General features: G+C 35.1%; 2 protein-coding genes across 5 annotated transcripts in view; one reads left to right on the forward strand and one right to left on the reverse strand.

Moving 5' to 3' along the window:
- LOC100183311 (thyroid peroxidase) lies at nucleotides 1–10,355 on the reverse strand. The gene is made up of 19 exons (XM_002130369.3): nucleotides 9,989–10,355; nucleotides 9,720–9,820; nucleotides 9,419–9,561; nucleotides 9,224–9,355; nucleotides 8,550–8,758; nucleotides 7,723–7,877; nucleotides 6,967–7,122; nucleotides 6,749–6,839; nucleotides 6,358–6,460; nucleotides 5,903–6,067; nucleotides 5,252–5,517; nucleotides 4,059–4,147; nucleotides 3,640–3,818; nucleotides 3,094–3,250; nucleotides 2,618–2,783; nucleotides 1,883–2,041; nucleotides 1,348–1,511; nucleotides 1,094–1,203; nucleotides 1–240 (listed from the first exon to the last, which is right to left on the reverse strand). Exons 1-19 carry the CDS (start codon nucleotides 10,068–10,070, stop codon nucleotides 138–140), a joined length of 2,730 nt encoding a protein of 909 aa, XP_002130405.1. The 5' UTR covers nucleotides 10,071–10,355; the 3' UTR covers nucleotides 1–137.
- ppar (nuclear receptor) overlaps nucleotides 2,499–21,686 on the forward strand; it is a 20,406-nt gene continuing 1,218 nt past the window's right edge. Inside the window, exons 1-11 of one of the 4 annotated variants that reach the window (XM_018812721.2) lie at nucleotides 2,502–2,687; nucleotides 14,911–15,002; nucleotides 15,064–15,110; nucleotides 15,358–15,496; nucleotides 15,570–15,781; nucleotides 15,896–16,001; nucleotides 16,544–17,199; nucleotides 17,634–17,762; nucleotides 19,574–19,696; nucleotides 20,179–20,296; nucleotides 20,563–20,665. In XM_018812721.2, the coding sequence (XP_018668266.1) occupies nucleotides 15,090–15,110; nucleotides 15,358–15,496; nucleotides 15,570–15,781; nucleotides 15,896–16,001; nucleotides 16,544–17,199; nucleotides 17,634–17,762; nucleotides 19,574–19,696; nucleotides 20,179–20,296; nucleotides 20,563–20,665 (1,607 nt within the window). In that variant the 5' untranslated portion in view covers nucleotides 2,502–2,687; nucleotides 14,911–15,002; nucleotides 15,064–15,089. 4 annotated transcript variants of the gene reach the window in all.

A 21,686-nucleotide genomic window follows, 5' to 3' on the forward strand; every position in this document is an offset into this window, starting at 1 on the left:
CTTTGCAATGTTTTGTACAAAAAAAGTTTAAACACATTCTACAATCTGCAAAAAAATCACTATCGATTATAGCTGGTTAGTGCTACAAATGTGTAAATAAAGTAGATTACGCGATTGAAATATGATTTAAATCTAAACTAGGTTCTTGAATCCATATCTCGAGAAGGATTGTCAAACGCAGACTTGTCGAGCTCATATTTTTTACTCGAAATGAGATGTTTATTCGTTGTAGACATTTTTCTGAAAGTAAACAGTTGTTATTTGTAGCTGTTCCCGGTCCATAATACTGCTAAAGTTACCACATCATCCCCATATAATTTTGTGGGGGAAGACGGGACACCTTTAGTACATAATATCTAAATATCCCGATCAGTATTAAACAATTACCAACGGCGTATGGAAGTCGTGGGCATACGGTCTAATATTTCCTTAAATGTTGTTGATTACTACCAAATGGGACAAGAAAATAGAATTAAAACGTGTCCCATCTTCCCCCACTCTACTATACATTTGGGGATCTTGTTTTAACAATTATAGTAGGGCGGGGAAAGATGGGACACCTTTGACACATTATATCCAAATATATAGGAGTCGTGTTAATAATTCTTCGACTGTTCTTTGTTTACTACCAAATTTTACGAGTATAAATGGGATAAATGGTGTCCTATCTTCCCTCACCCTAATATATCAAGAGTCGTGGGACCAAAAGGTTATATCATTCAGTAAATATTCGTTGTTTACTACCATATGGGAAGATAAAGAGAAAGCATGGATTATCTTACCCCACGCTATTATATATGTAATACATGATACATACACAAAAAAGCAATATACCAAAGCATGTGCGTGCAAAAAACAAAATAACCCGTAAGATATAAATTATAATGTGATTTAAAAATCTGTTTATCTATATAGTATGCGATATTATATCGGGTGAATCCGCCCTTCCTAAGAATTATATATTTAAACATATCAAGTTACTATAATAGTGTTCTCTAGGTTTATATGTCACCAAAGATAAAAGCCTTCTTATTGTAAAAAAAATTACATTGAACTACACTATACTATTATAAGGTTTATGCCTCAAACTTACGTGTTTTGATATATCAAGTAGCACACAAGTGCAAAGAAACACAGCACTGCAACTCCAAGTACAACGCCAACAACGATAGCGGGGATGTTTATCTGGGGTGCGGGTGTGACCTATATAAAAAATTGCCACGGTTAAATTGACTTGTATATATAACGCCCTCGTGCACTCAAAATATTGACCATAACTAATAATAAACGATTTGTTTTGATAAGCGCATTTTCAGGTGCGTCAAGTTATATTAATTTGTAACTTACAGTTGACGTCATTGGGTCGGCTATTGTAGTTTGTTGAACTGTGACGCAGGTTTGACCATCATTGGCTAGCTGTTTACCCATCGCACAGCTGCAAGTAAAACTACCCTGGTGGTTTGTGCAGACATCCTGGCACCCTCCGTTTTTGATTAGACATTCGTTTACGTCTTTGGATTACAATAAAAAAAAAAAAAATATGAAAGCTGTAAACCAACGTTTTAAACTTAACATATCAGAAACTTTCAATAAACAAGCATAGTCTCAAGCGTCTGTTACGATTGTGACACCGTGTCAAGTCATATGATCAGTTGGTTTTTATACTGGTAGACATACAAGGTTTTTATAAAAGATGTCATTGTACTTTGGCAAAATATGGATACCGCGTTCATCAACACTCTTTTACGTTTATCGAGGTGCAAAGATAAAAAAATATTTTTTGTTGAAAACCAAACGTGACGATAAAAAATAACAAAAACATAGACCATCTTGCCCAATACGCAAAATTTTGCTGTAAGATGTATATTTTCAATATTCCCACCTAAACAGCTAGGAAGTTGTGAGAAGCCGCTTGCTCCACAAGTCACATCGGGTGTTCCTTGAACCACATAACCAGGACTGCATGTATAGCTTACTCCAGTTTGTCCACAGCGTTTCCACGACCCGTTTGGAATACTTGGGACATTTCCGCAGCTGCCCACTATTAAAGTAATAATAAAAAAGGGGGTGTTTCAAAAAACGTTGGTCAAAAAATGAGCAAAAAGTAAAGAACTAAAGACAATAAACGAAAGTCGTGATGACACGGCAGAAGATGGAAAAGTGTACAAAAACCTTTGATTAAAACGCGCGAACGTTTGCACCCAATAAAATGAGTGCTTTGTGGACACGCGCGTTTAATTTAAATATATGTTTATAAGCGCATGTGTAACAGTTAAGAACCTATAATTGTGTAAGAACCTGTAGTACAACGGTGCAAGAACCTGTAATCGAACGCTATTTGCCCGCAGTTATCCTTCACTGTTCGTTAATTACCTGATGACTCGACACAGTATAACTTCCCTGGAGTGCAAGCGTGCGCCAGTAACTTACACGCTTATCTGGCAGAAGTGGTTTGTTCAGAACTGCGCAGCAGTGTTATTAAGAGCAAAAGTAGTGCCAGATGTATAGTATTGCACTTTTCAGAACAAAAAGTTATATGGTAAAAGGACAAGGTATATAAAAAGATGAGAAAACTTAGTTAGTAATGCTTGAGCAGTAAAAACGAAAGCTTCTGTACCTGTTGTGTCTTCTTTCCAAGCCATAAGATCGAGTGACGGAATCGAATTACAGCTTACGAAACCTGTAGGGTAAGTTGATAGGAAAAACACGTCTCTACGAACTTCAGTTAGACCCGTTGTGTCGCAAATTACTCGGGCGAATGACAAACGATTAAGTGCAGCCACCTGAAATATTAGTTTAGTTTATTGAGATTGTGTATAAATATAAATACTGCTTTTAAAAAAAATTATACTGAAAATGATTGGTCCTGCGACAATGAATGTATAACTTGTTTTAACCTCGTGTGGGGGGACAACGATAAAATATAGATATGACATGGATGTTCTGTTCCATTCACCTCGTGCCCGCTTTTATAGGTGCCACGTATGTAAATTTGTGGGCGAATATTTTTGAGCCGTTGGGATATTTTTGCTTAAATATAATGCGTTTAGTTTAAGACTACTCGTAAAAATTCGTGGAAGTTTAATTTCAAACCTGTTGGGGTGTAAAGACACCAGTATTCTCGTAATAAAATCGATCACCGTTTCTTAGAAATTTAAACTGGCGACTAAGCATGCAAGTGAAGAGCTTCCCTCCTCGTGATCCTGGGAGTAATTCTTCCGCTAATCCAGCCAACCAGACATCAATGTTACTAAAAAAGTTAAGCATATAGTAGGGTGAGGTAAAATGGGACATGATTCGTGGGGTAATATAGGATGTATCATTCTGTTTTCTCGTCCCATTTGGTCATAAACTTACGAATATTTACAGTATTTTATAACTGTGGCCCCCCGACTCGCTAAACCCCGTTGGTAATTGTTTAATCCACGATCAGAAAATATTGGATTTAGGTGATAAGATGGGACAACTGTTCGTTCCATTTTTTTGTCCCATTTGTTAGTAAACAAAGATATTCAAAGAAATATAAAACCGTGTTATCACAACTACCATAGACCATTGTTAATTGTTTAATACACGATCAGAACTTTGGATATTATATGTTAACGATGTCCTGTCTTCTCCCAACCAACTGAATCTCACCCAGGGTGCTTGTATAAGCGTTCGAGTTTGCTTCTCAGCAAAGCGTCTGTTATTTCCATAGCAACTTGGGAAAAATTGTCAGCTCTAGACATCCCGCACTCTTCTCGCCAGTCATTATAAAGTGGTAACCCATGGTCGCGCCCACGCTGCAGGTTAAGAGATGCGAGATCCAAAGCTACCTGTGAGAGGAACGACAAATTCGTGTTTTGATTTACAAAGTCTTTTCAACTGCTGGCTTTGGTGTATCACGAAACACAACGTTGTATTATACTTTATAGCTTAGCTAATTTGGGTTAGAACTGTTCACAATGAAAAGTGTATATATTAAAATGTCGGCAATGTCGGCCCTACTGTTGCAACTTAAAACCAATCAGGAAATTTACTTGAAATTAAAAAATCTGTTTGTTTTTGTCATGTACCTGGTTTTGAAGTAGAAAGAGCTTTTCTCTTAACTCTTCGTGCATCATTTCGGAGGGAACAATAAGTTTTGCGGCTTTACCGATCAAACCTATACGGGCATTCAAATTATGATTTACCGAGTTTGTGCTGAACTCGTCGGATAAGTTTAACACATATATATGTTCAGCCTTCTTAACGTGTTTTAGTGACCGTCATTTTGGCTTTAGCGCATGTCAAAACATTTTGAACGCATTTGTAAAAGAGAAAACATTTTTTTTGAACGCATTTGTAAAAGAGAAAACATTTTGAACGCATTTGTAAACTTTTACATAGTAGGGTAAGGAAAGATGGGAACATCTTTTAAATTCATTTCTCGCCCTGTTTAGTAGTAAACAAAGAACATTCAAAGAATCATAAAACTTTTTAATCACGACTCCATAGGCATAGACCGTTGTAAATTGCTTAAAACTCGATCCGGATATTTGGATATTATCTGCTAAAGATGTCCCATCTTCCTCCACCCTACCATATATATATGCCACGTGTTTATCATCAATAAAACTTAAACTCCTTGCACGCCATGAACATAAATACTTTTTTGTTTGACGTATTATTTTCGCGGCTGAAGACATGTTCATTGCCCAAAATAGCTACGTTTTTTACGGGCATGGAACTAAAAAGGTTTTAGGGCTTTCCAGGACTATATGAAAATTTCCAGGTCTATACACTTTAAAAACACCCTGTCCGTTTGTGGTCTTTTCAATACATTGAAAGAATGATAAGGATCATTTCCATTCAAAACCCGGACGGGCGTATCCATTATACAAAGCATTCAGTGCTTGAAATTAGAACCTTATAGGGTGTGCTATGCGTTGCTCGACCAAGTGTGACAGCAGACCCGTTTTCCCTTCTACGTATATTAACATAAAACGTCAATTTGCGTATTGCCTCGAATGTTAAAGTGCACATAATCGCAACTAAATTTCTATTTTGTTCACTTTTTTTATTTATACCGCCGAATACAGTATCAAAGATTAGGTTAATTCATATAACGAAGAGAATAAAATTAGCAAAAAAATGACGGTGGTTATAAACACGCTTCGGGTTGAGTAAAAGTGTCGCATAAAAGCGTGGCTTCTGAACCCACAAAATCGTGGCTTCTAAGCCCACACGAGTGGTATCTATAAGCCCACAAGTGTGGCTGCAGACTTACCTCGCATTATTGGATCAATGCCACCCTCCCGTATCATTCTCCATGGAGAGAAAAATGCCTGATGCAGTAATATAGTCGGGTAAGTTGGATGGTTGTTGTATGACTCGTCCAACCTTCTAAACATGGGTGAAATGGTGGCATGCCCGAAGCGAAAAGCAGCGGTGGCGAATACGTTTGATATGCTCGGATTTTCGTTCGTTTTGTAACCAGTATAACTCCCCATCATAGCCATGCCTGTTGGGCCAATAATCTTCGGCACATATTCTCTGGGAAAAAGAGACGGTGTAGTATTATTCCAAAATGCAAACTTAATTCGTAAGAAAATTAATACATTAAAAAGGTCGGTTTGGGTAAAAAACAATAGTAACTTAAGAACGGTCAAAAAATCATGTCATAAATAGATTTATATTACCATTATTTTAATGCATATAACAATATACGTGTAAAATCAAACAGACAAAAGCAGAAAAGTGTATTTTTGGGTTAGGTGGGATATGTGGGGTAAGGTGGGGCACCTAAAACCCCATATTTTTAATCGTTTTTTAACAATCAACTTTAAATATTCTCTTTGTTTACTATACCAAAAAAGGAGAGAAAAAAGATTGAAACATGTCCCATCTTACCCCACCCTTCTATATATTAGTTCCTTACTTCCAATTCACGACTTGGTGGTAAGCCCCGATTATTTTCCGAGTTTCCTGGTATAATATTTCACCGTTCCAGTGGGGGTTAATGACTTTTAATGCTCGTGCAATTCGATTGTGCTCCCGTATCCACAATGTATGGATAGCAGACAGAGTAAGATGTTCGCTCACTCTAATATTGGACATTTAAAGGCATTATTTCGTAGCTTCCAACAAAGAAAAGCAGTGAGAGTGTTTTTTGACTAAATTTTTAAACAGTGTATTTTTAGAGTTTACCCGAATACAAGCCCGAATTAGTTTACAAAACCGGCGTTCTGATAGTTGCGAGACACAGAAATCACCTGAGACAATTTTATATACAGAAATTATCTGAAACAATTTCAAATATAGAGAAATATATTTTTTATTTATAAATGGTAGTTCCAGAAGTTATGGTCCAAATAATACAGTCTATACATATACCTCCCGTCTCCTGCGTGGAAGCAATTTATTTTGTTCCCACTAAGGTCACGCGGGTCTTGAACGCACCCCTTGCTTGGGTCAAATGGGAGATATGCACGAGATCCTAAAGGGAATTGTTGACGTATATGAAGTGCTATTGTTAAAAGCCGATGTCCGCGTTTTGCTTTAAGAACGTCACATATGAATGAAGTCAAGGAGAACATCGTGGCGATAACAATAATTGCGAATTCGGCCACACAATATATTTGTTGTTTTTGATGGTTTCCCGCTTCAGGAAATGAAATATAGGGTGATAATAGGCCATCTATCAATCTAAAGCAATTATATTTCGTAAGGACCATTATGTTTAAATTTTTGCTAAAATCTTGTTATTGTAGAACCTTTGACCCACCGTCTGAGTATAATGCATTGACCCGCATGAGGCCTTCGTCTGTAGATAAGTTTCGTAGCACATTGCTAAGGGCATCGCTGCTACCATAAACCTAACAATAAAACATTTTTGATGAAAATCTGTAAAATTCAACGAAATAAAAGGTAATAGGACATTTTTGTTAAAGTTTTTAAAATTCAACAAAATTCCGATTAAATGCAACTTAGAATCTAACTTACCGTACTGGCGTCTACGAATGAAGTCACAGCATTGATTTGTTCCCTTGGTCTCAGTTTATGAAAAAGTGCAGAAGTATCACCTGTCCCACAAACCGCCGCAGAACGAAAAAACGGCAAACACTTCGCTGTTTTGATTCGTTGATCATTCGCTGGAACCTTTAATGTTAATTACCATTTTATGACTTTTGTCCGGCGCCGTGAAAAAGCGGTATACGCCTAATCCACAGGTAATCGGTTCAAGCCACGTCGCTGCTATACCATTGTTGGCGTTCAAACACATGCGTGTTCTTGTATTGAAATATTCATCCGTATATGTCAGTGAAGGTATAAGTGTAGGTAGAACAAATTAGACTGTAAGCAGACCGCTAGGTTAACCATGAGCAAATTCTGCTTGCTACATCACTGTATTGCCGTTTTTATAGATGGTAGTTTATTGTGCATTTGCTAACGCTGTTAAAGTCAATGTATAGCAAAATATTGCGTTATCGTAATGTCCTTTATTTCTATGACTTACTCTATGTTGTTGAAATGCATTGACAATTTTCACCACGAGTGAAAAGAATGTTTACATATAGTACTGTGGGGTATATAAAGAATATGATAACGTTAGCACCTATGTCCCATATTTCCTAATCGCGTTTTAAACAATTAACAACGCTATTTTGGAGTCGTGAAGCTACGAGAAAAATAAATGAGAACGGGAAAATAAAATAAAAACATGTCCCACCTTACTCCGCCCTACACTGTATAGTTTACCTGGATAGGATAACACGGTGATTTGTTCTCACACGTATTCGCGCAATTTGTCAATCCCTGAAAGGTAGAAGTACTCAAACTTTGTGGGGTGAAATCGATGTCGTGGTCGATGTATTGACCCCAAACCACCAGCATATGAGAATACGACGAGTCGCCTGAGTATAGAATCATAATATCCAAACGTGTTTTAAACAATTAACAACGGTCTAGTTGTGAGGATATGGTTGTTTAATTCTATGAATGTTCTTTGTTTGCTACAAACTTAGACAAAAATAAGAAAAGCGGTGTCCTATTTTCTCTCACCCCACTGTATAGTACTGTGGGGTAAGATAGAACAATGTTAGCACCTAAATCGCTTATCACGAGGTCGCAATTATTTATTTCTCCAAGTATTTTTTTGTTTTTTTTACCAAAAATATTTCCTATCTTACCCCACCCTACCATACACCATATCAACGTCAACCATAAGTGGACGCAGATTCGTATAAATGCATTTGTAAAGAACCGCAAAAACAACAGAAATGGGGGGCAGAAGCAACTACCTCACATTGCGGATGGGTCATTTTAGTCATAAGATAGTATATAAACGAACTAAGAATACAAAATCAAATTTGCTGTAATAAACCTTAAACGTTTCTGCACTTATAGATTTGGCGGATGGAAAGTTTTGCAGCGAACATATTCAATTAAACGCTACGTCCATTATTCTACAGCATGCGAAATGCGTTTCTCAAAATTAAATGGTGCGGATGCGAGAGCATACAAGTATGTTTGTTTTTTGCCGATATTTAAACCCTAACAGTATTCAATCCACGTGGTTAACTTACCAGTCACTTGGTTATTGGATGTGTTCATTGCGTCATTGGAGACTTCGCGAACCAAGGGTAGACGGTGTCCATTGTACAACCGATCTGACTCCCAACCAATAGCTGTACTGAACCCGTTCTCGTATTTTGCAGGTAACCATCTCACGAATGGGTTGTTTGCAGCTCCCCAGTATGTGTTAGTGGCGTGATTGCAATCGCCGTTATGCGACCTGAGTATATAGATGTTATATGAACACCTGCGAGTTTTGAACATGATGTGGCATTGGGATTTTTTAACACTAATGCGTATACGTTATGTATATATACAGTATAGGGTGGGAGAAGATGGGAAACCGTTTAACTCTGTTTGCTCCTCCAATTTATTAGTAAACAAAGAACATTCAAATAAATATAAAACTATATCCTTACGACTTCCACGGACCGTTGTTAATTGTTTAAAACACGATCAAGTTTAAAACACGATCAAGTTATTTATATGCCAAAGATGTCCCATCTTACCCCAATCTACTATATTGTATTTTATAGCAGTTTAGGCCTACATTTTCTGGCGTGCCTCGCGGTATGACCTCACCTATATAGGATATGCTGATTCACATTGTTGTGGTCCGTTCAGTGGGCAGAAATATACAGGATTTGCAATAACGAATATAACAAAAAATAGCATTTTTACTGACCGATAAAGTGTGGCTAGACATGTGTTGGGGCATTTTGGTGACATCGAATTAACCCTACAACCGGAAAACTTAGCCAGTTCCGCCACTGTTGCCGTGGAAAGAATGTCAGTGGCGTTTACTCTTCGCTTCGATCTATAAGAAAGTTTGTGAATAGAAAATGAACGTTATTTATTGAACTGTAGCGTCATGGCTTACCTCGAGAAACGGTTTTTTAATTTATTTTGCAAAATATCAAATGTGTAATGATATATGTCTCCTGCCTTTGCCATATCAGCGGTCTCTTGGCATGGCGGTTGTTTAAAGTATTGAAAAAGACGGAGAGGCGTTTTCCAAACATCCTGTAAAAAATAGTGAACAATATTATCAATTTCAAGAAAAAAACTCGATTTTCCAAACGTATGGTAAAAATTATTGGACAGTATTTAGCAACAAACTTTTTTTAAACAGTTTTCGCTATAAGTTGTTGCAAAATTTTATAGTTGGGTTTTTTGTTTACTTCGTTTTTCCAGTTCTTATCTGTGCGGTGTATTGCCCTTCCTACTTGTTGAAAAGCTTCACGTAACGCTGGCCGAACCAAACTTTCCAACTCCGATTGATCTAAAAAAAAATAGGGTTTCAGTATAAAATTAAAAGACATTAGTGTTACACACATAGACTGTCATGTTCTTTTTATGGAAATTGACCCGAAAATTGTTTTATGCACCTAAAAAAATATTTTGGGAATACAACTTTTAAATTATGTGAAGGTAATTATACACAACTTACCGATGTCGTATGAAAATCCATCATTGGCCAACGTTGACTTAATTAGTACAAGGCATATCAACGTAATGTTTACTTTTATCATATTTAAAAATCACGATTTTCAAGTACAGATTCTCGAAACGATTGCCTATTTTAAAATGTATAGTAATATGTAGTGGTGTCAGGCGGGATACCCTAAGCACATAAATACGATATTTCCTTATCGTGGTTTAAACTATTAACAACGCTGTTTTAAAGTCGCGACGTTGCGATAATATTATTCTGTAATTACTCTTCGTTTATTACTACCAAATGAAAAAGCCAAAAGAGAACAAAAGTATATCGCATTTTACCCCCCTCCCCCCACACTATAACATTTTTCAGTCGACACTCGTCGAACCTACATACTTTATAAAGTTTTAATAATTGGTATAAATAGTTCTCAGTATACTATCAGTTTAATACACTGTCAACAAAACTAAATTTTACCTACGCAAGTTAAACTTCCGTTATTAAGCGCGCGCTTGTCCATTTATTACGAATATATTTCTTTATTCATATATACCGCCTCTTTATGCATTTAATTTGTATTAGAACTAACTCGTAAACGTGAATATTTTATACATTGCATTATGTCATCATATCATTAAGTACGTAATCGCATATAACAACCACTCTCCTCCGTCTCAGTTATATCTATACAGATCGAATGTGTTACAAAAAATGGATCTCTTCCGTAGAATCCCCCAGTCAATTGTTAAACACTGAATCGTTCAACCCCATTTCACATAACAGCCAGGCAACACAGGGGGCGGTCATATATATACGTTCGTAATATCTCATGTGCTTTCTGCTTGATTGTTGTTTAATGCTGGAAATTTCACTGTCGGTGTTATGGGTATTGTCATGAAAGGCTATGACTGCGGCAGTTACCTTGGTTTGAAGATGGGCACGGTAGAAGCGTTGCCAGTGCTTTACTTGTACTTGTATAACACCTCTTTACCAACGTCACAAGGCGCGGATAGAACATTGTTAGACAATGAATATAACATTGTGTATTTCCACACCGTGCATCTCAATATAAAGAGATTATACGGAAAGGTAAAAAATTGCAAACAACGCAGTCGTGGCCGTTTCCGTCTAAGCACATGGGTCACGGTGGAACACTTTCGTTAAGAGATCCCTGACTATAAGATTTATTTTCCTGTTGGCTCTTCGCAAATTCTTCAATGATATACGCACCATTATACTTCTAAACCGACAAGTTGAGTGCGGATCTTTTCAAACTTGAACAAACCCATATTTACCCATTCTTAACAACATATGTACAGTTCGCCTAAAAAGACGTGTTGTGGTAATTTTGGCTTGACGTAAACCAAATCGATGGCTTCATTGCGTGCCAACGTAAAGATTATATGATGTAACTTCCATGTATAATTTGCTAACCTTTATTTAACTATAGAAGCAACAGCTATAGTGATATATATAAATGTATACACATGTACCCTTGTGAAACGCGGTTTTATGGCAACATGTGGAAATGTGGGTAAGATGGGATACCGTTAGCGCCTAAATTCCATGTTTTCCTACCGTGTTCTGAACAACTATATAACACTATGTTAGAGTCTCGTGGTTACGGTTATATTTTTCGGTGAATATTTTCTTTGTTATACTACATAATGGTACGAGAGAAAACGTGACCATGACCACCCTAATATAAAACCAAATTAGTTCGGAATAAAATATTAGTTTGATAAAAGTATTCGATGACAGACTTTTCCATTTGTCATCAGTTATTGGTATATTGTGAGTTGTAAGTTGTTTAGTTTGGGCATTCCACTGGGTAAGATCTGTTATTGACCTCGTACTGTGTTAAATATACAATACCGGAATAATAAAAAAGTTAGAAGGTTAAAATAAAACCAACGTGTAACCTTATAAAGCGGGTTTCAACACTCGAGCGCTATCTGTGTTTCCACTGAGATCCAAACGCTGAATTCATATATTCAAAACGAATATACAGCTCGATGCTGCCACCGTTGTTGGTTATGCTGTATATTCATTGGCAGAATGCGTAACACTATGACTGCTTTAACTCTATGCTCTCTGGTATTTGAAATGAAAGAATAGAATGATAACGACCATTGTGTCTTATGTTTTAATTAATCAACACGTGTTCTTGAATTGAGCCTGTAACGGCTTTTTCGTCAAACAGTTGTTCTTGTTGGGCACGTTAGGTGTCCAATAATCAAGCTGGGGACACTTACCGGCAATTTTTCTCACCCAGTGGCCACTAATAGATTGTTCAAACTATTATAATAAAAAATTCAAAAAAATAACGACTGTCGTTTTCCGGTCACGCGAGAATAAAGTTAATAATTCCCTATTTAAAACGTTATTGAACACATTAGTTCTTAGTTGTCTTATTTATTTTGTTCGTCGGTTGGTGCTTTTTTAGATTAATTAACAATGCATAATCAGCGATTGACGATTAGTTCAATCAAGCGCAATACCTTAAACATTAAACTATGGTTCACAGACCCCAGTTGATCCATTTATTTAAGTGATTATAATTATATACAACTCTATAACACATTCCAATACTACAACTTTAAATAAAAGAAGGGGAGTTGAAGTCAAATTTGATTATGTGGGTACAAGTTGCTGTCATTATTTAATTTAATATGTAATTGAGTGGGAAAAGATGGGGCATCTTTTTATTCTATTTTGTTGTTTTATTTGTAGTAAATAAAGAAAAATCAACGAATTAGAAAACTGGATCCTCGCGACTTCCTTTGGCCGTTGTTAATTGTTTAAAACACGATCAGGATATTTAGATATTATGTATTTAAAGGTGTTGTTCCTTTTGTTAGAGCCATGCTATCTTGTATTCCATCCCAATGGATTACGGTTAACCTCGAATAAACTTTATATCTACAAACATATGCCCAGAGCAAAGTTTACCGATACGCATCTATAGTAATGTTTATCTATATTGCCTGAGGTGACATTACCTGCTACAATATACTATATAGAGTTGTTATAAAGCGAAAGTATGTCTGTACGCAAGAGTTCGTAAACAGCTAGTACTGTATAGATAGTAATTAGTTAATATCGAGAATTATTTGCATAAATGCAAAAAAATAAAATGCAATTTACTTTTTAAATATATAGTCAATAGAAATGCTTTAATGGATTAATCCAAAAACTAAGTTGATTTTAATTTTTTGTTGCTGCAATACACTGCAATATTTTCTTATAAAAGCCACTGTGAAGAAATGTTAAATTAATTACTGACTTAGCGGATGATATTATTACATGTCTGTTTTTTTATTAGAACGAGCCAAGAAAATTGTAAAAGTTAAACAAAAATTGTCCTTCGTTAAGAGCGAATACAAATTTTACTTCAGTACTGAAATCAACGCGATCTTTATAGCAAATAGGTGTGAAGGGGGCGGGTGCGCCACATGCGATCTCCCTCGATGGAATAAGAAAAGTTATCAGCGAACGTACACGGCAGTAAAGAATTCTCTTGCATGTGCATTCTTTTCTGTTTGACGGAAAGAAGGAAATAGGGTTTATAGTTTGAAGTAGTTTTATCGTCATGTGGCCTGAAAACGAGTGTTTTATTAGTTAATATACACCTAGTGTCAGCTTACGAGTCCCATTTATGCAACTTTGTGACTGTCTTTTTTGTAAGGCTGACAATATAAACAACCCATTAGTGACCACCAGGTTTAAGTAATTGCCGTTAAGAGTCTTAAGAGACTCCAAAGACACATACGCCCACAATGGTAGCAGCGAGCCAGCGACGAGCCTTAAATTGAAAACCTCTGGATAAGAGACAGGCGTGCTAACCACCACGGCACCGTCTCACTATCGGTATACGACATTAGGCTTAAGGAAACTACCCCAAAGAGTAATACAATTTTGTTTGAGCGGACATTGCCATTGAAACATAAAACAGAGTATATATCACCATTTTATTCCCAAAAACTTGGGACTATTATGCACGTGGTCTCACTCTGAGATACCGAAAATGGTCGCTGAAACTACTGTACTGCGCATGCTGTATGCTCGAACCACTTAAATAAATTATGTGACATTTTTGAGTTGCGGATTTGTACAGCGTTATCTGAACATTGTTTTAAAAGAAGAAAATAACTGCCTATTTGTGTCGAAGTGTTTTTAGTTAACATTCACTATAAGAGAGCTTTCTTTGTTAGTACGTAGTGCCTATTTGGAAGATAAAGTCTTACTGAATTTCAATTTTGATTTTCATTTTTCAACAGTTTCATATATTATCATTAAGTATGTATTCGCCGGATATCGGTAGAAAACCTTGTTCAAGTTGGTGTTGAGAAGTATAAAATTTATCATTGACCAAAGCGGATATTATTAGTTTATTACTACATATCTATTTTGTTAATATGAGTGAGGAAAAATGTGATAAGGTTGACGCCGATGTTTCTCCCGATTGTGTTAAAACCGAATGCCCCAAAGTGCTTGCACCATTACGAAAAAAGCGACCTTCTACAAAGCTATTGGGTAAAATTCGTTTTGTGTTAGTTTGTTTTATTTTGGTGCTAATTGATATTGCCATATGCAAGACAAATGATTAAATCTTTTTTGTGTCATTTGTAATTTATCAGTCTATATACTTGGGATGTACTGTGCAATACCAACTTTTGCTTTGTTTTTGGTCTCTTTCTCGCTATACTGTAACAAAAGGTTTGTTCTCTTTCTCTGGTACCACTAGTGGCAAATTAGGTTTATAATATTATACATATTATTTATATATATATATATAACCCTTTTTGTTTAAATGATATTTATCTAGAAAATTATACTTAGTTGAGTATGACTAGACCCAAAATTAAGTTTAAATTTAAGATCATTAATGTTTTTGTTAAACCCACTATTATATTACATACATTTTGCAGTGAAGTCAACGGATTTGAATATACTATGCAAAGTTTGTGGAGATAAAGCGTCTGGATTTCACTATGGTGTCCATGCATGTGAAGGGTGCAAGGTAATTTGTAAAACATGTTATGTATATATATATAATCTAGCAATTTTCAAATTTTATTTAGACGTCAACTGGTTGTATTTTATAGTAATGAGAAACAAATGCTTACTGGTAAGTTCTGCAGTATCAGACTATACTATTAATAGCCTATAGCACAAAGCTTATCAAACATTTTACCATTTTATTACAGGTAGTAAAACTAATACATATTATATGTAGTTATAATTATATTATAATATATTTGTATAGGTAATTTCTAATTTGTTTCAAATAAGAGCCATAATGCAATCTTTTTTCAATGGGTGTCATCACTTGTTAATAAATCCAACAGCATATTGATCAGTACAGGTAATTACAGGGATTTTTTCGACGGACCATTCGACTCAAAATTGAATACGAAACTTGTGTGCAGTCATGCAAAGTCGATCTTAAAAGTCGGAACAAATGTCAATTCTGTCGATTTAAGAAATGTGTTGGACTTGGAATGTCGCGTGATGGTAATTTAAACTAAGCGTATTTTTATCTTATATTCAGTATCATTTTGCTTCTTTAAAACATTCCCTTCTGCAGCAATTAGATTTGGCCGAATGCCCAGACATGAGAAGCAACAAATTATTCAAGAAATAGAAAAAAAATCTAACAAGACTGGCTCCACCTCGGGAAATGTACTTGGCTATCAAAAGCTAATCACAGAAATATCGGAATCGTTTTTGCAACATATTTCACTCACGCAAGAGCGAGTAAATGCATGTTGGGAGTCGAGAAAAGCACTTGGAGATAAAGTAAGTTAAATTAATATAACCAACAAGTTATCATTAGGCTGTTTTTAGGTGTAAAATTTGACTCTCAGCTTGTGTATACAGTATCTGACCAAAAAATATTGATTTTTGCAACAGGCAAAAACATTACACACATTTCATGACATTCCTGCGTGTTTCCCGAATTTGTCGACATATTATGCCCAGTTTAAATCATTTACCACGCAAGATGACGGGAAACCCAGTAAGTTATAAAACAATGTAGATTGTTCTGAGGTACCTGTTTGTGTAATTGTTAATCATTTCATATTAGTGATTTTATATCAAATGATGAAGTCTTATATTCTTCTGAAGAGTGAAGATATAAGGTAACAGTAACGGTCACAGTCTTAAGTTAAAATGTTAGCATTACGAAGTATTTTAATTTTGCACAATCAATCTCGCATTGTTGTCATCGATTAACAGTTGTCTGTCCAGTGTCTATACAGATCTGCACAAACAATCTCGCATTCAAACAGTTAACTTGCATAGCCCACTTAATTTATTGTAAATGCGTCAATTAGTCCAAATGATTTAATTATAATTCCTTGATAATTAGTCTAATGCTTACTCAGTGGCGCAGCCAGAAAAACTAATGAAAGGGTTAAAAAAATTGTTTTTGTAAGTTTTTTTTGGGGGGAGGTTTGTAAATTGTGACTCTGAATTCTTCTCTGGCTGTGCCACTGTGCGCACTGATTAGTTACCACAGAACAGAAACCTATACATTCTTTTCATTCATACTTATAGTGGCTCCTGAAATGACTCTAAGTGACCATTTGAAAAGCTTCTTAAATTCCACCAACCGAAATAAATCAAATGTTTCTAACAATGGCCAAAGCAAACCGGTTATGGAACCAGCACCAGACATCCAATCATCTGAACTTACCAGTTCAAGTCCCACTGATCAGTTAAATTCAAGACCAAGCACTTCTTCAACCCCCAGCCTAAGCTCACAGCAACATAGTTTTGAACTAAAAGGAATTTTGGATTTTATCTCCATGCCTCCAAATAGTAGTTCACAGCGAGATCCTTTCCACGGTACAATGCAAAATTCAACAGCCAATGGGTCTTTAAACAAGCCAAGCAAATGCGACGACAAATTGGAAAAGGAACCCAGATTAAAAGAAACTCCAACTAATGCATCAACTGCCTTTCAAACTATGAAGAATTTAAGCAACATCAAAACTTTTCAATCTATGTATGAAACAATATGTTCCCCCTCTGGTGAGTCGTTCAAATTATTACTTGAACAAAATCCTGGGTTTTTGGAAGGCATGGACCCGACCAAACTGGTTTCTCCATGTGATGAAATGCTCACTCCTGATCTTAAAGCGAGACTCCTGTTTGCATCACAAGTTTTTAAAAAAAATATTGGAAAAGATAAGCCAACGATCTATAAAAATGTGAGTATTGGTTTATCTGCTTTAGTTTTTCAATAAACTATGTTAGTGTAACTATCTAATTTTTTTGGCAATATTTAGTACTTTTAGCTGACATTAACAAAAATTAATTTCTATGTTAGAAAGGGGTGTTAATGAACTAGTATAAGCAGTAAAAGTGCTTACCATTTGACTTAAGCATACCCAGTTTAAGATTTAACGCTGGCAAGATTGTGATTGCATGTTATTGTTTTCTTTGCCACCTAAATACACAAATCTGGGTTGTCCAAATTGTCAGCAACACTGTAAAAAACAACAATTAGTTCATAACCCATAAAGGTATATGTATGGTAACTTAACTTGTAAACCCTTGGGTGTTTAAAATAGACAAGTTGAACTGCCCTGCCATATGAAGATAAATAAGAAATATTACCACTTACAAATACCCTGTTTTAAAGGTTATTGGAAGCAAAATAGTGCAGATTCTTTACAGTGATTTTCAAGCAAGGGTTGTCAATGGAATATGCGAGCTTACTGAGTTTGCCAAGCGCCTTCCAAATTTCCATGATATATCTCTTCAAGATCAGGTAATTTGTGATTCCACAAGTCTTTAAGATCTTGTTAATGAAATAGGCCATTGTATTTTTACCAATAAAATTAATTAAAGTAAAAACATTTAGACTTTTTTTCCTGTGCATATTTTGTTATGATGCCTCTACCTATCGTAGAGTGAATATATATGATAAAAAAGGGGCAGTATTTCATTTGTAGTAGCACTAAAAGGTTGGGTGTATAACAAAACTTAAGGAACACGTAGGCCTATTAACTTCTAGGCACTCTATAATGACTAAGCTATTTCGGGGGTTCAATTTTAAAGGCAAATATTTACACTTAGTTGTTAATTCCCATAAAAGAGGATCACAGTTGTTCAGCATACATTTACTATGGGTGGGGTGTGGGAGTAGTTAAATGATAACTAAAATTTTATCATTGGTTTAATGGTTGCCAACTTGCCAGTAGCAGTTACTTTCATTGTTCCAAAATTCTGGTTTCGGATTTGGGCGGAACTGGGCGTTACGGTCTGCCAATCAGTAAACCTAATGTTTAACGACTTCACTTATTCCAAAATTATAGTACATAGGATTGAAATACAATGTGGTTGCTCCATTATTGACAGTTTATGTTAGGTGCATATTTAATGAGCAGAATGGTAATTTACTTATTATTAACGGTAAATTACCACATTATTGTTGGAATAGGCTTTCATACCTTATCATGTATTTTTTGTTCAATGGCTAACCCACAATTAAGCTACCCTTTCTGTCATTGGTGGAACTGGACCACATAAAGCATTCTTAAAGGACTATGAAACAGTAAATTAACGTCATTAAAATATATATATAATTTCTATTTTAGTTCATTGGATATATTTAGAGTACTGTGGTAAAAAATATAATATTTCTAAAATTGCTTTTAGGCAAAACGGTTAGAAATAATTTAATAACAAAAAATACTCCTAATATTTGTATCATTTTATAATTGCCTATTTTAATATTAATTTAATTTGTACCATAACAAAAAAGGCCCACAGTGCTTACAAAAGGTATATTATGTTAGAAATATAAGTGGTTGTGTTATTGTGCATAGCCCTATTCAGTAACGCTAGTATAGTTTTGATTCCGTTGGCATTACTCTGTGGTATTTTGGGGAACGGTGTTGCAGTCTCTTTCCGTATAGTTTACAGTTGTATTGTAAAGCATTGTGTATTTGTGTATATGTTTCCTTTACCTAACATTCAACTGGCAGTGACTGTGGGTCTGTAGTCATTCATTATTTTAATAAATATATAAGGTTTGCTCTGAACTTGAAATAGGTTTACGTTACACCCTATTTTTTGGGAATTTCTAATAAAATGAACAGTGGGTAAATGATTAATTTATACATGTACTGGAATAAACATTAACTTGTAATTAGAGAAGACAAATAACGTAATAAGCGTTTCCTATGTTATGACTACTATCTGTTCTATGAATCTTTAATGGAAATTGGGTATGCTAATTTCTAAATGGTTTAATTGTTTGGTTTATTTTAAGTTATCTATAATTCATTGCTGTTCATATGATTAAATTGCTGCTGTAAACATGTAGGCAAAATGCATATTTTGGATTTTTAGAAACATTCTCAATTCTTAACAATAAAATCAATAGCATTTTTATTGACTAAGTATTCAATTGCTGCTGTAAACATGCAGTGCAAAGTGTTTTGTTTTAGAAAATTCACCTGGTCTTAACAATACAATCAATAGAATTTTTATTTTATATTTTGCTTTCTAGTGATCTGCGTTTCACCAATCAATTTATACTGTTTAATTTTTTCTTAACTGTTAATGCCTTTACAGGTAATTCTATTAAAGTATGGAAGCTATGAGACCATGTTTGTACTCTTCAGTCGATTAATTTATGGAGAAGGCATGATTTTACCCAAGTCCAACATATACGTCACATTCAACTTTGTGTATCAAGTAAGCTAGTTGTTTTTATTTTCCCACTATTGCCCCTACCATAGCACACAGGGGTAGCTAATCTATGGTAAGCACTGAGCAGACGCACAATGATCATTAAGCCTTTTTGTACTATAACCCAATTCTAAAATTATCGCTTTATAACCAACTACACTTTTTAGTAGCAATCCCAAATGATAAAAACATAAAAATCCAAATTGTAACTCCCTTTTTACCCTCGCGTGGCTGGAAAGCGACAGTCGTTAATCATGGGTTTTTGTTTCAAACACCTCGTGCTAGCTTACGAGTTACCCAATATGTTACTTTGTGGGTGATTTTTTATTTTTTTTATGTGTGGCTGATAATTTGGACAACCCGTTAGTAACCACTGAGTTGTTAGAGGCACGCATGCTAATCAACTGTGCTACAGTGCGGGACAACAGCGCCCGGCCGCCAGATATTAATAAAAAAATAATTTTAATTTAAAATTCTGCCTTCTCTAGCTTGGTGTTGCTGGAGACATAATGAAATCGAAATTCTTATTTGCCAAGAAGATGTTGGCACTAGAACTAACAGACGATGAAATGGCTCTCTTTGTTGCTATGATTATTCTCTGTCCAGGTGATATTACGTTGGCTTTTGCCTCATACTTTATTATTGTATTTCATTCCTTCAATAGACTACAGCTAAAAAATGGTAAAACCCATTATTGTAGTTCAGTATTTCAACTTAGCGTACAAATGCTTTTCAAAAAAAGATAATCATGTTTTTAATAATGATTTTTGTGTCTGTAGTTATCAACTAACATGTATACTGTTGTGTAAAAAGAATTTCATTTTGTGTCCACCTGCTTAGTGTAGTCTTAATAACAAAGTCACATTTATTAGATCGACCCGAAATCAACGACCGCAAATTGGTAGAGCGAATACAGGAAAAAGTTTTATTTGCATTGGAATATCAGCTCTCTATATCTCACCCTCACAAACCAAGGTCTTAATAAATAGGGTGGGGGAAGACGGAACATCCTTTTATTTTATTTTCTTATTTTATTTGGTAGTAAACAAATGTGTCCCGTCTTCCCCACCCCACTATAAGAATACTTCAAACCAAAAGAACATATGCAGGGATAAAACAGCATTTGTTAAAACATACTTACAGTTAAAAAATATTTACATTTAATGTTTAATTATTTTGAAGATAAGCTACTAATAGAAGCAAAAGTATATAATATATAATTTTTCATAAAATTATCTTTATTGAAAATGGTAGCAAAAGTCAATGTAATAAAAGCAGGAAATAAACAGGACTTTTCTAATCAAATTATTGATTTAATAAAATTCGTTGAATTTTTATTTTCAATGCAACAGCTTAAATAAGGTATACTAAGAAGAGAAGAGAAATAGAGAATGGCATAAAAAACGATGGGCGCTAAAACACTATATAGTAGGGTGGGAAAGATAGAACACATTTGTAACATATTATCAATATATTCTGATCGCGTTTTAAACAGTCAACAACTGTCTATGATAGCTGTAAGGATATAGTGTTATGATTATTTGAATGTTCCCTGTTTACTACCAAATAGGATGAGAAAATAAATTAAAAAGGTGTCCCATCTTCCCCCAACCTCGTATAAATAAAAACTACTCCGGAAAAATATCAAATAAAAAATGTGGCTGCTAAACGCAACATACGGTAAACCTACAGCGTATTTTTTTTAATTGAAATAAAACAAACTTAAATGCAGCACAAGGAAATGTTGTGTTAACAAAACAAATAAAACTGCAGGTTTGGTGTAAACTAAATATATTATGCAATAGTTATATCACACATTTTTTCTGACTTTGGCAATAATATTTTATTGAGTTCCTATAATTAAAATCGATGCGTCGAACGTAATAGTCAGTTCTATATTATTGTTATCACATCATGCATTAGTAAGCCTATCCAGACTATCCAGTCTATTGGTCCGATAACGATTTTGTGACCATCGCCTCATTAACCACCAAAA

Source organism: Ciona intestinalis, chromosome 8 (genome assembly GCF_000224145.3).
Source record: "Ciona intestinalis chromosome 8, KH, whole genome shotgun sequence".
NCBI lineage: Eukaryota > Metazoa > Chordata > Ascidiacea > Phlebobranchia > Cionidae > Ciona > Ciona intestinalis.

What these genes read in the sequence shown, in the direction of transcription:
- LOC100183311 (XM_002130369.3), bottom strand. Translation starts at nt 10,070, where the DNA reads ATGATAAAAGTAAACATTACGTTGATATGCCTTGTACTAATTAAGTCA. An exon ending in CACCGTGTTATCCTATCCAG is followed by an intron (nt 7,123 to 7,722) that starts GTAAACTATACA and finishes TTAACATTAAAG; the next exon opens with GTTCCAGCGAATGATCAACG. An exon ending in TTGGAAAGAAGACACAACAG is followed by an intron (nt 2,042 to 2,617) that starts GTACAGAAGCTT and finishes TTACTTTAATAG; the next exon opens with TGGGCAGCTGCGGAAATGTC.